General features: G+C 55.0%; 1 protein-coding gene and 1 long non-coding RNA gene across 2 annotated transcripts; one reads left to right on the forward strand and one right to left on the reverse strand.

Moving 5' to 3' along the window:
- Window positions 1–9,420, forward strand: MMP25 (matrix metallopeptidase 25). The gene is made up of 10 exons (XM_061208713.1): window positions 1–96; window positions 512–644; window positions 2,099–2,234; window positions 2,341–2,633; window positions 7,561–7,737; window positions 7,820–7,904; window positions 8,071–8,153; window positions 8,459–8,611; window positions 8,689–8,946; window positions 9,099–9,420. Exons 1-10 carry the CDS (start codon window positions 7–9, stop codon window positions 9,347–9,349), a joined length of 1,659 nt encoding a protein of 552 aa, XP_061064696.1. The 5' UTR covers window positions 1–6; the 3' UTR covers window positions 9,350–9,420.
- Window positions 6,400–8,954, reverse strand: LOC133103320 (uncharacterized). Its single transcript, XR_009703256.1, has 3 exons — window positions 8,817–8,954; window positions 6,635–6,825; window positions 6,400–6,509 (listed from the first exon to the last, which is right to left on the reverse strand). It is a non-coding gene; the product is annotated as an uncharacterized LOC133103320 (long non-coding RNA).
- Window positions 9,421–14,039: the final 4,619 nt, after the last annotated feature.

The following is a 14,039-nucleotide window of genomic DNA, read 5'->3' on the forward strand; positions in this document are numbered from 1 at the left end:
CGCGCCATGCTCCGGCTCCTGGCGCTGTTGCTCCCGCTGCTGCCGCCGCCCGCGCGCGCCCGGGAGCCCTCCGCGCAGGACGTGAGCCTGGGCGTGGTGAGTGCCGGGGCTCGCGGGCTCCTGGACCTGCAGGGGGGCTGGGAGAGGGAAGCCGGGGCCTGGACTCCCGGGTTCAGAGGAAGCTGGGGGCGGATTCCAATGTCCAAAGAGTGACCGGGGATGGAGACAGGGGACCCGAATTATTGGATCCGTCAGGAGGTTTGGGACCCGAATTTGGAAATCTGGAAAGGGGCTAGGGTGGGGAGGTGGGGACTCTTGGGAACAGATGAACAAGGGCAAACCCAGGGCTGGAGGGCCTGTACCTTGAGATGGGGAGCAGGCCAGTACCCGGGGCTGAGGACTCTGGATTATCCATGTCTGGTGAGAGGCGGGGCTTCCAGGATGGTGGTGGGAAGGGAAAGTCCCATCTCTTCGACTTTTCCTGCTTCCCCCGTTCCCTCCTCTGGTCTAGGACTGGCTGACCCGCTATGGCTACCTGCCGCCACCTCACCCTGCCCAGGCCCAGCTGCAGAGCCCTGCAAAGCTTCGGGATGCGATCAAGGTCATGCAGAGGTTTGCGGGTCTGCCGGAGACAGGCGTCCTGGGTATGTGGCCCCCCCCTCCCCCAGCCCAGCCTCCGCACCCAGCCTGACCATTGTTGCCCACCCGACCAACCGCAGTTTCTAAACCTCCCGTGTATCTGAATCACGGGCGCTATGAAATGCTGACCTCAGGTCCCAACTCGGAGGTCCTAAGATATTCCTCTTTCAGTAAATATTTATCAGGAATCTCTTCTTGGTAAATGACATGTGAGGTCATTTCAGGCTCCGCTGGTATAGTGGTGAACAAGGTAGATGAGGTCCCTGCTTTCATGGAGCTAACATTCTAGAGGGAGACACACACAGATCAAGAACAGAAATATGCAAACTAATTTCAGATACTGTGAGCGTTCTGATGAAAATAAAATGCTAATGGTATTCAGGCAGCTGGTCTGGGAAGGGCAGGCCCCTCTGAAAGATGTCATATGAGTTGGGAGGAGCTCATATGACTTGAAGAATTAGTAGGACACAAAGAGGAGGAAACAGCCATGGGAAGATGTGGGAAAAGATTGTCCCAGGCAAATGCAAAGGCCCTGTGGCAGACACTGGCTTGCATGCCTGTAATGAAAGGAGGACTGATGAGCTAAACAAGAGCCTGATCAGGGGCCGTGAAAGGTGTTTTGGTTTGATTTCAAGTGTGATAAGAAACCCTGAGCAGGTTTGAGGGAGAGAGGCAACTTGATGTGATTTGCAATTTTAAGCTTCCTCTGCTTACTGCTGGAGAATGGAGGGTGGGAAGACCAGGAAGGAGGCACGTAGTGTTCAGGCAACGATGTGATGAGATGCAGCTGAATCCAGGGTGTATCTTTTGGAGGTAGAGCTGAGAGGCTCATCTGTTGGGTTAAATGAAAGGAAGAGAGAGGTGGAGGGGTCCTGTCCAGCTACGAGGGGAGGTAGGACCCTTTTGGCAACAGGATGTGCTCAACTGCTCTTTTTCACCTCCACCTTCACTTGGAGTGAGGGGACGGCTGGGGATGGAGCCAAGCTGGTAAAGGGGATTCCAGGAGATCTGACCTAGGAGGGGCTTGCCACAGGAGACCAGAGACCCAGCTGGCCTGGGGACTTTCAACTTTATCTGGATGTGATGGGGACTTGGGAGCTAGCGTGTGAGGTATGGGCAACCTCCCAGGGGGTTCCAGCCTCCGAGAGAGGAGTTCTCACTGCACCCCCAGGGTTCCTTTCTCTAGAGGCCAGTGGCCAGGGCTCAGGGAAGCAGGATGCCCAGATCCTGGCCTGAGACTCTGAGTCCATGCTGGGCCGTGCAGAGGGTGATACTACCCAGAAGGGCAGTGTCATAGTCTGGTATGAGCTGGCTTCCAGAATTAGATGGCCTGGGTTCCAATCGAAGATGTGGGGCCTCCTTGGGCAAGTGTTTGAAGCGCTATGAGACTCAGTTTCCCCATGGAGAAAGTGAGCTGGTGCCTACTGGTGACCCCCCTCTGCCACAACCTCTCCCCCAGACCCTGTGACAGTGGCCACCATGCATAAGCCCCGCTGCTCCCTGCCTGATGTGCTGGGGGCGGCGGGGCTGGTCAGGCGGCGCCGCCGGTATGCTCTGAGTGGCAGCGTGTGGAAGAAGCGAACCCTGACGTGGAGGTAGGTCCTGGCGCCCTCTCCCACCCTGGGCCTGCCTGACCCAGCTTCGAGTGAGTGGCTGCCTTCTCTCTCCTCGGCCCCCCTCACTCGCCCCTCCTCTTTCCAGGGTAAACTCCTTCCCCCAGGGCTCAGTGCTGAGCCAGGAGACAGTGCGGACCCTCATGCACCATGCCTTGACCACCTGGGGTGTTGAGTCAGGCCTCGAATTCCAGGAAGTGGGTTCTCAGGGCCTGATGGAGCCTGACATCCTCATCGACTTTGCGCGGGCCTATCACCAGGACAGTTACCCCTTCGACGGGCAGGGGGGCACCCTCGCCCATGCCTTCTTCCCTGGGGAGCACTCCATCTCTGGGGACACTCACTTCGATGATGAGGAGACCTGGACTTTTGGGTCAAAAGGTACAATCTCCCTTCTTCTGAGAGATCCTCTCCCCACATCTGTCTGTCCTTAAGAATTAAGTTTAAATTACCTTTATTTATGGAGGCTGTATCAGTTGGGCTTCTCCAGAGAAATAGAACCAGTCGGATATGTGTGTGTGTGTGTAGAAAGTGATTTATTTTGAGGAATTGGCTCATAGGATTGCAGAGGCTGGTAAGCGCAAAATCTGTAGGGCAGGCCTGCAAGCTGGAAATTCAGGTGACTTGATGGTGCACTTTTGAGTCCCGTATTTGCAGAACAAGCCAGCTGGAAACCCAGGCGGGATTTCTATGTTGCAGTCTTTGAGGCAGAATTCCTTCTTATCCAGGAAACCTGTTTTTGTTCTTAATGCCTTCAACTGATTAGACGAGGCCCACCCACGCTATGGAGGGTGATCTGCTCTACTTACTGTCAATTGAATATAGACGTTATCCATGTCTATAAAATAACCTCCACAACAATATCTAGACTGGTGTTTGATCAAGCATCGGGGCACCATAGTCTGGCCAAGTTAACACAGAAAATTGCCCATCACAGAGTCCTGTTAGATGCTCAGCTCCAAGGTGGGGCTGAGGACTTAAAGGGGCAAAAACACAGCTCTGCCAGCAGCTGAGTCAGAAGAGTAACTGGCAATTGCTACACATGGTGACCCAACCACAGGGAATCACAACAGAGGAAGTCCTCAAGCCTGGGGGTGCTCAAAGGAAGGCTGATCCAAAGCTCTTGAGTGCCGGGGACTTCCTGGAAGTGGTGACTTTGTTTGTTCCACACATATATACTGAGTGCCAACTGGTGCCCGAGGTCCCACTCTCCCGGCGTATGCAGGGCGGGGGGGTGGGGGGTGGGGGAGAGGGGACACATAAGAAAGCACAAGCCAGTGAGCTCTCCGAGGCCAGGGGAGTCAGGGGTGGGAGCACTGGGGGGAGAAACAGCCTGGGACATTTGGGGCTGGAAGGCAAAAATATGGTGTTGGGAGGGGACTGCAGAGGCTGGAGGGCAGGTCTCACACCACGAGGGGTCTTGGACAGCACATGGCGGGGTCTGGATGATAGGATTCTGAAGGCAGTGGGAGCTGTGGAAGGTTTTGCATTCTAGAAATACCACTGGCTGCCGTGGGGGGCAAGATAGGGACAGGGAGGCAGGAAGCTATCTTGGGGTCCAGGTGAGAGATGGTGGGGGGGATGGGAGTGGGGGCAGAGGGCAGTGGGCAGCTCTGAGGGGAGTCTAGTCAGGATGGGCAAAGATTGGGATCTGACTGGGTTCTGGGGGCAAAGGGGGTGAGGATGGTTGGGTACCAGCCAGGTTTCTGGCTCAAGGCCCCTGGAGGATGGTGTCCTGTTAATGCAGGTGGGAAGTGGGGGAGGAGGAGGAGCAGACTCGGGAAGGCAGGGGTGAGTTCAGGTTGGGACGTGTGCCTGCAGTGCTGGTTGGCTGGTCAGTGCAGGTGGTGCGTTAGTGGTCGGGTATCTTGCACTAGAATTTGGATTCTTCCAACTTAGGTCAGGTTCCCCAGAACTGGAGCTTGCGAGGAAAATTCTTGTGCAAGCAGTTTTTGGGGGCATGTTCTCAGGGGAAAGGGAAGCAGGAGAGGATTGGGGAAAGAAGCCAAGCAAGGATGTGGTCTCAGCTGGACAGGAGCCTGACCCCGCAGGGAACACTGGAGCATAAATAATGCCACAGGGTTGGTTCTGCCTGGAGGAAGGGGGCCCAGCTCGTCCAGCCACCCCCCCCCCCCGCCCCCACATCGATCAGCCACTGGCTGCAGACTGCTCGGGGAAGGGGAGGCTGGGCCAGGAGGGAGAGCCATTTCCTGGGGAAGGGGGCGGCGGAGGATGGGCACACAGGCTCTGTAGAGGATTTGGGTGAGGTGCAGATAGCATAGATAGACAAATCCACCATAGGGAGGCTGTGTAATGCAGCATTTAAGATCTCCGGGTTGAAGTGGAACTTGAGCCAGCGTTCCTCTGCCTGCTGCATGTATCAGTTACTTGACCTCAATGTGCTCAGTTTCCTCATCTGAGAAATGGGGATAATAATAGTATGTGCTGGTCCCATGGGCTTGCAGGTTAGACGAATAATTCACCTACAGCTCTCAGCACAGGGCAGTCTGTTCACTGCCAGCTGCTATGAGCTGGGTCTGGTGGCAGATTTGAGAGTTGGCAGTACTTGGGGGTAAGGTTCCAGCAGAATGTAGAATGTGAAGATCAAGTTCAGAGCTGTGGGGCGTCCCACAATTAAGAGGAGGGTGGCAGGGAAGGAGGAATGAAAGGAAATGGAGAAAAACCAGGCTGAAAGGTGACCAAGAACAAAAGCAAAGGAGGAAGTGGACAGGAGTGAGCAGGGCAGCAAATCATCCAGTAAGTTACTTACGCCTGGATCTGGCCTTCTGGGGACAAAGTGACCTTAGTGCCCACAGGCTTGGTGGGTGCCGGGAGAATCTAGACCACAGAAGCATGAGAGGAGCTGAGGAACTGAAGGCTGAGTTCAGACCACTGACCAAAGAACTTGTTGCGGAGGGAGAAGGGATATGGATGGGGGGCAGACAGGTCCAGGGGGTGTCTTAGGATGAGGGAGTCTTGAGCACTCAGGGACAGTGGATGAGCCAATAGAAAGAAAGGGGTGGGGCATGGGTGCATGGATCATGGATTAATGGATGGATAAATGGATGGATGAACGGACACACGGATGGATGGAGGGACAGCTGGATGCATGCATGCATGAATGCAGTGATGAACGGATGGGTGGGGCATTGTCCTTGTCCTGGAGGAGGTGAGCGAAGCAAGGACCTCCGCCCAGGGCACGGCAAGAGGCAGGAGGTGAGCTGGGGGAGATGAAGCTCTGTGCCCGATGCACAGGAAGTTACAGATTACATCAGCGGCCTGTCTTGATGAAATAGGAAATGCATTTGTCAGCATTTGTCATCTAAGAGTTGGGAGCTGGGGCTGGGGCTGGGTAGCGGCTGAAGGGGCTATAAGTCTGGAATTGAAGCTGAGAGGAGAGAGCAAAGGAGCTGCCTGCTGAGGCTGTGGGCAAGGATGAGAGGAGGTGCCGAGGACCCCCAGAGATGGGCACCGGAAGTCTCATGTGGCTGGATCTGCATGGTTGTGTAATTTCCCCAGCTGAATAGCGTGAGAAGGGTGCAAGAAAGGGGTGCGGCCAAAGGAGAGGCAAGGCGGGGTGGGGGGGAGTGGTGAGATATGAAAAGGATCTACCTAATTAAGACACCAAACGTCCTCCAATTTCTTAGAAAAAGCACTCAGTGCAATGAGAAAATCCACAGTCAACATGGGAATTCATCAGTACTTATGAGTTTGACCAAGACATCTGAAATCACTGCTGAGCTGCAGGACAGCACAGCCAGGGTACCAGCTCTGTCATTTAACTTGACCTCTCTGTGCCTCAGTTTCCTACTTGTAAAATGGGGATAGGAGATAGAGGTTTGTGAAAAGTAAATGTGGACAAGTGTTTGCTACTCTGCTTATGACTCACTCATTTCTTTTTTTTTTTTTTTTTTAATTATTAGCACCTTTTAAAATTATTATTTATTTATTTATTTATTTTTTTGGCTGTGTTGGGTCTTCGTTTCTGTGCGAGGGCTTCCTCTAGTTGCGGCAAGTGGGCGCCACTCTTCATCGCGGTGCGCGGGCCTCTCACTGTCGCGGCCTCTCCTGTTGCGGAGCACAGGCTCCAGACGCGCAGGCTCAGTAGTTGTGGCTCACGGGCCTAGTTGCTCCGCGGCATGTGGGATCCTCCCAGACCAGGGCTCGAACCCGTGTCCCCTGCATTAGCAGGCAGATTCTCAACCACTGCGCCACCAGGGAAGCCCTCATTTCATCCTTAGATTCTCGCCTAGTGGCCTTGAGGGGTGGAGAGAAATTTGCTTTTCAGTTCACCAGGTTACTTCCAATAAACCCACATGCAACACTGCTCACTCTAGTTAGAAATTTCCATGAAGTAGATCAACATCTGGGGAAATCCGTACCTCCAGGCGGGGCTGCTTGCCTTTCTTGCTGTCTCTGTCCCTCCTTGGCCTCTCACTGGCTCAGGAATCAATGAGGCGCTGGGGTTTGGCCAGCAGCTGGGAGTGTGGATAAGCTCGGTCCTGGCGCCTGGGCTGTGTCCCCAAGGAAGAGGCTTCTGTGGTCAGAGAGGCTGGGCGCCGGGGCTAGCAGGCTGTGGTTGGAGAGTGCCTGCTGGAGCCTCGTGTTCTGAGAGGGATGAAGTCTGCAGTGGTGGGGAGGGAAGGCGAGGACCCCAGGGAGGTGGGGGTGGGGGTGGAGGCTGTGGGAGAGGGAGATGGGGGAGGGGAAATAGAGGACTGAGGGGTTGTGGGCACTGGGGGGGGGATGGACCTGGGGCGGCGGACCATGGGGTGGGAGTGGGGCCATGGAGTCTGACCAACATTCCCCGTGGGTGGGAGTGGGAAGGGTGAGGAGGGGTGGGGGGCCTCTGCCAACAGACTGGAGCTGTAAGAAGGGTACTCCAAGGGCTGGGGCTCCCTTAAGAGAACTGCACACACCCTGAGGCTCCTGATTCCCCCAGAATGTTTCTGTATGTTGCCTTCTTGGGGGAAGGGGCTTCATCAGTGTAAAGCTGCTCCTTCCTCTATCCACACTGTTTCCTCCTGCTCTTCCCCCAACCTGCTCTGTGGGTCTTTTCAGACCGGCACCCCGGTATGTAGCACTGCCAAACAAGGCTACTCAAGAACATTTACCAAATAAGTGAATGCAGAGAGGAAGGATAAAATGGCTGGGGGTGGGGGGCGGGTGTCTGGGTAGAGGAGGCCATGGCCACCTCTGAGGGTCTCCTGGCTGTTTCTGCCCAGCAGAAGGCCCCATTCCCCGGGGCCTGGGAGTGCTAGGGGTCGGGGTGGGGCACAGCTCCAGCCCATTCTCCCTCCCTCCCCAGATGGCGAGGGGACGGACCTGTTTGCCGTGGCTGTTCATGAGTTTGGCCACGCCTTGGGCCTGGGCCACTCCTCAGCGCCCGACTCCATCATGAGGCCCTTTTACCAGGGCCCGGTGGGCAACCCCACCGAGTACCGCCTGTCCCAGGACGACCTCGAAGGCCTGCAACAGCTCTACGGTACAAGGAGCGATGGGCGCTCGCCGGGTAGCCTCTGCAGCAGGGTCAGGGGACTCACCGCTCTCTAACGGTTTCTCCACAGGGAAAGCACCCCAAACCCCACTTGACAAGCCCACAAGGAAACCCCTGGCTCCTCCTCCCCCACCCCCTGCCCTGCCCCCGGACAGGTGAGTATCCCTCCTGCTGTGAGGCCTTGGGTGAGCTCCCTAACCTCAGGGTCCTTCTCCACGAGATGGGCAGGTAAGAGTCCCTGCCTTGTAGGATGCCGTCCAGGTTAAGTAAAGGGAGAGGGGTCCCCCAACCCTCTCTGTTCACCTCACTTTTCCTACCCAGCCCCTACCAACCCGTTCCTGATCGATGTGATGGCCATTTTGACGCCATCGCCAACATCCGAGGCGAAACTTTCTTCTTCAAAGGTAAGTGACTTCGGACCTCCCCGACCCCATATAGTTGGCTTCCTACCCACTTAGAGTGACCCGCCGGGGCTGTGAGGTTCGCAGGGATGCGGGACTTTCAGTGCTAAAAAGGGGAAAGCCCTGGACCAGCCGGTCACCCTAGAGCCACTGCAGCCTTGATTTTCAGATGGACCTGCCCACCCTGCGGTGGGAGGGGAAACCTAGCGCTGTGTTCGAGCCACACACTGAGCGGGGGGGGGGGCGGGGGGGGAGACCTCCTGCCGTCTCATCTCACGCCCACATGCCCACCCCTTCTTCCCCTGTAGGCCCATGGTTCTGGCGCCTCCAGCCCTCGGGACAGCTGGTGTCCCCCCGGCCCGCCCGGCTCCACCGCTTCTGGGAGGGGCTGCCGGCCCAGGTGAAGGTCATCCAGGCCGCCTACGCCCGGCATCCGGACGGCCGGATCCTTCTCTTCAGCGGTGAGTGGGGCGCGAGGCGTGGCTGGCTCCGGACACGCGCAGCGCCGCTCACCTGCCCCTCCCTCCCACCCACTCAGGTCCGCAGTTCTGGGTGTTCCAGGACCGGCAGCTGGAGGGCGCCGCGCGGCCGCTCACGGAGCTGGGGCTGCCCCCGGGGGAGGAGGTGGACGCCGTGTTTTCTTGGCCGCTGAACGGGAAGACCTACCTGATCCGGGGCAGGCGGTACTGGCGGTACGACGAGGCGGCAGCGCGCCCGGACCCCGGCTACCCGCGCGACCTGAGCCTCTGGGAGGGGGCACCGCACGCCCCCGACGACGTCACCGTCAGCAACACAGGTGGGAGAGAGCGCCCGCGGGGAGAGGCCGAGGGATGGGGAGCTAGAGGACGTCCCGGGGGTTTGGAGAGCCCTGGGGAGAGAAGCCGCACGGGGGGAGGGGGGAGGGGCAGGCCTGGACCAGCCCCTGAAGCATCTGCTCCCTCCCCGCAGGTGACACCTACTTCTTCAAGGGCGCCCACTACTGGCGCTTCCGCAAGGGCAGCGTCAAAGCCGAGCAGGACTCCCCCCAACCAATGGGCCCTAAGTTTCTGGACTGCCCCGCCCCCAGACCCCCCAAAGCGACCCTTAAGCCAGGAGCCTGCGACTGTCAGTGCGAGATCAGTCAGGCGGCAGGGCGGCCGTCCGTGCCCCCCCTGCTGTCCCTGCTGCCCCTGCTGGTGGGGGGCTTCGCCTCCCGCTGAGGGGTGACCGCCCACCACACGGAAGGGACCGGATCTCCCACCGCGGGCCCTCTGTCCCCGGGGGCGGAGCTCAGCGAGGATGCAGCTGGGCGGATGCGGGTGGAGTTAAGCCCAGGGAAGGCCAAGGGGTGGTGACAGGACTAGCCCTGGCACTGAATAACCCACGTGTTTGGCCTCCTAGTTCTCTCCTCCCCCTCCCCTGGCAACCCGGACTCCGGCCTGGCTTCGACCCCGCAGGACTCTTCTTTTCCCGGAATACCTAGCCTTTCCCGGAGCTCAGCCGGCTGACTCCCTGCAGCCCTGGACCCGCCTGGCAACAGCAGCTGTCCCAAGCTGTTCGGGTCTTTACAGGACAGGCCTGCCCGGGACGCTGAACCCCAGGCCGGCTCTCCACCTGCTGCTCTGACGTTTCTCACCCTGTCCAGCTTCCATGAAGTCCCAGTCAAGCCATATTGGTGGGGACCCCAAACCCAGCCCTGAGACCACCCCTGAGCACCAGTGTCCCAAGTTCTGGGTGACATCAGTGGCCACATGGATGATACTCCAGAATCCCGCCCCAGTGGACTTCTTTCTGGTCACCACGCTGGCACCAGAAATGCCTACGTTCAATAGGACACCATCCTGTCCCTAAAACACCTCTCCCCACCTCCACACCTGAGCCTGCCACCTCCTTCTGAACTGCTTGGCTCCGACAGCTCAATGCTGGTGGAAAGACAGTGGACTGGTCCCCTCTCAGTCCAGGGTCACTGGCTCCTCAGCCTTCCTGGGTGATGAGTGGGTGGAACCTGGGCCACCTCACTGACCACCCTGCAACCTCCCCCCCGCCCACTCTCCACAGAATTCAGGATCTAAATCAGTGCCTCTGCAACTATGCTTTTGGAATATTCCACAGCAGAATGACCCACTAAACTTAAAAATGCAGATTCCATGCCCTCACTCTGAATGCTCACTCTAGGGCTGGGGCCATGAATCTGCATTTGAACAAGCTGGGGTAGGGGTGGCCCTGCTGGGCAAGGGAGCTGGGCCAGCGGCTGTCATCTCTGTGTCTCTGCCATGTTCTCTCTCCCAGGGGCCAACCCCTTCCTGTTGTCTACAAAGCCCAGCTGATGGCCTTGGTTGAGAGAGGTCCACCCCCCATGTGTGGAGTCACTTAGCGGCCACTTTTTTGGTTGGTACCCAGCTTCAGCGGCCCCACAGTGCTGCCCAGAGCTGAGGCCAGTGGGGATGTTGCCCACCTTGGTCACGAGCAGCAGACCAGTAGGAGGATGACAGTCAGGTGTCTTCAACCAGCCTGGGACCTGAGAATTCAAGGCCACCAGAAAGCCATCTGGGCCTCTGTTAGGATCCTCGTGAAGTATGAGGAGGAGGAAACTTGTATTTGAAGAGCTTGTCAGCCCCACCAGGAGGACAATAAAAATGACGGGAGAGAAAGTCCTTCGTTTCTTCTGAGCACTGATGGAGCTGGGGTGAAGTTCGGTGGCAGGAACTTGACAGACCCAAATCACTCTGATTTGCAGAAGAGGTTGGAATCCAGCGTTGATGGGAGACAGGGTGGATGAGAATGAATGGGAGGAGGAACCCAAAAAGTTGGTTGAAGGGAGCCCAGAGGAGGGGTGTCCCATGTGAAATTTGAGGCTGCTTTCACTGCTATGATGGAAACTTCTTCTCCAGCCTTTAAGACTTCATTAAGTTTGCTACACAAAAATGCCACATTAAATTGAATTATATTATTTAAAGAACAGTACAGTCCCATAATAAAAATGTAAAACTTTTGTGTTTCAAAGGAGACCATCAGAAAAGTGAAAAGTCACCCCAGACACCCTTGTCCCTTGTACACCCCCTTCTTCATACACTTTCTCCCTAAATGCAGATTCTTTAGGTGCAAACAGGCAGAGCTTCAGACTGCAAGTCAGCTCTTCCAAAATGACCCTGCAGCAAACACTGCAGGATTCCACCCAATGGGGGCTCTGGAGTCAACAACTCAGGGACCGGAAGTGGATGTTGGTGCCAGGGGCAGTGGGAGGGGATGGGGAGTGAGAATTTCATGGTTGCGGAATTTTGGGTTTACAAGATGAAAAGTTCTAGGGATGATGGTGATGGCTCCACGAGAAGGTGAATATATCTGATGCCTCAGAAACGTGAACTTAAAATGGTGATGAAGTTAAAGGGTATGCGACATGTGTTTTATTTCACGTACAATAAATTCTTAAAAAAAAAAAAGTGAAAAGAATGGGGAAACATTTTTTGCAAATGATATATCTGATAAGGGACTTTTATCCAATATATATACACTACCCTGACAACTTAACAATAAAAGGACAAATAACTCAATTTAAAAATGGGCAAAGGGACTTCCCTGGTGGTCCAGTGGCTAAGACTCCACGCTCCCAATGCAAGGGGCCAAGGTTCAATCCCTAGTCAGGGAACTAGATCCCACAAGCATGCCTCAACTAGAGATTCCGCATGCTGCAACAAAGATCCCTCATGCCGCAAGACCCAGAGCAGACAAATAAATAAATATTTAACTAAAAAAATAAAACCTACTATTTAAAAAATCATTAAATAAAATAAAAAATAAAAATGGACAAAGGATCAGTGTATACATTTCTCCAAGGAAGACGTACAAATGGCCCATAAACACGTGAAAAGATGCTCAACATCCTTAATCATCAGGGAAATGAAAATAAAAATCAGAGTGAGATACCACTTCACACCCACTAGGATGCCTAGAATCAAAAAGACATAATAATAAGTGTTGATAAGGATGTGTGGAATTTTGATACATTACTGCTGGGAATATTGAATGATTTGTCATTTTGGAAAATAGTCTGGTGGTACCTCAAAAAGTTAAAAACATAGTTACTGTACGACCCAGCCATTCTACTCCTAGGTGGAATTCATGAGAAAAAGCATGTCCACACAGAAACTTGTGCATGAATGTTCATAGCAACATTATTCATAATAGCCAGAAGGTGGAAACAACCCAAAAGACCATCAGTGGATGACTGGAGAAACAAAATGTGGTCCATCCTTACTGTGGGATGTTGTGCAGCCATAAAAAGAAATGAAGTCCTGGTACACGCTTCCACATGGAGGAACTGAAAACACTATACCGAGTGAAAGAAGCCAGACACAAATGGTCACATACTGTATGAGTCCGTTTATACGAAATGTCGAGAATCGGCAAATCTATGGAGACAAAGTAGATTAGTGGTTGCCTGGTAGCGGGCACTGGAGGATGATGGCTTAGGGGTGTAGAATGGCTTTTTTTTTTTTTCTGGCTGAGCAGCGTGGCATGAGGGGATCCGACCAGGGATGGAACCCATGCCCCTGCAGTGGAAGCATGGAGTCCTAACCACTGGACCGCCAGGAGAGACCCCCAGAATGGCTTTTTGAGATGATGAAAATGCTCTGAAATTGATTGTGGTGGTGACGGTTGAACAGTTCTGTGCATTGAATTGGGCACTTTCCTGGGTGAATTGTATGGTATGTGAATTATATCTCACTAAAGCTCTAAAGAAAATGGCTCAGTCCATGATGAAACACAAAATGCCTTCAGATGGTGGCCTTCACGAGACAGACATGGAGGGGCCGAGTGTCACGTCTCAGGGAGCCAGGTTTCCAGAGATGAAACCAGAAATACGACTTGCAGCTGAAGCGGGAACTGCTCCCTTCTCTCCCTCCCACCCTGGAATTCAAAGATGGCTCAGGGAAGATCTGGACTTCCTGGGTGGGGAAAGGGGTTTTCAGACAATTGAATGGGCTCCTAAGGGGCAGGGGATGTTAGCTGGGGTCCAGTGAACCCAAGTGAGGCTTTCACCAAGGAGTGGGACTTGTAGGTCTGTCCCTCTTGGGCTCACACGAGTGGCCCCTAAGGAACCCTGTTCTTCTTCAAGGATATTACAGGTTGAAGTGTGTTTCCCCAAATTCATATGGTGAAGTTCTAACCGCCACTACCTCAGAATGCAACCTTATCTGGAGATGGGTCATTACAGAGGGAATCAAGTTAAAATGAGGTCCTTAGTGTATGCCCTAATCCAGTATGACTGGTGACCTTATAAAAATGGGGAATTAGGAGACAGATACATGTCTAGGGAGGATGCCATGTAAACATGGAGATGGCCGTCTACACGCCTAGGAGAGAAGTCTGGAACACATCCTTCCTTCAGGGCTCTCAGAGGAACCAAGCCTGCAGACACCTTGATTTCAACTTCTAGGCTCCACCGAGAGAGAATAAATTTGTGCTGTTTAGACACTGGTCTGTGGCAGTTTGTTATGGCAGCTCTGGGTCACTAATACAGTCAGCAAGGCCATGGCCGTGCTGGGCTGTGAGGGGCTGTGGTTGCAGCTGGGAGGCAGGCCAGGCTGTGAGAGATAGGGCCAGGGAGAGCCCTGCCGTGGTGGCTCTGGATTGGGGGGCTCCCAGAGGGCTCAGGGGCATCCTCCATATCTTAACCCGCAGCTGGGTGACGTCCTTCTCCAGAGCTCCAGAAGATTCCTCAGGCTGCTGTCTCAAGTCTGGACTTTCCCTCTGCCCCTCCCCTCTCTTGAGCTGATAGGTCAGGGGTGAGGCCCGTGCTGGGCTCAGAGATTCCCATCCCAGCTCAGGGTGGAGGGGCGAGAGCCAGGGACCCTTAGTGTAAGGGACATGCCCTCCTCAATCCACGCCCCTCAGACCTCTGTCACTTTG

This window comes from Eubalaena glacialis, chromosome 13, assembly GCF_028564815.1.
Source record: "Eubalaena glacialis isolate mEubGla1 chromosome 13, mEubGla1.1.hap2.+ XY, whole genome shotgun sequence".
Classification (NCBI taxonomy): Eukaryota; Metazoa; Chordata; class Mammalia; order Artiodactyla; family Balaenidae; genus Eubalaena; species Eubalaena glacialis.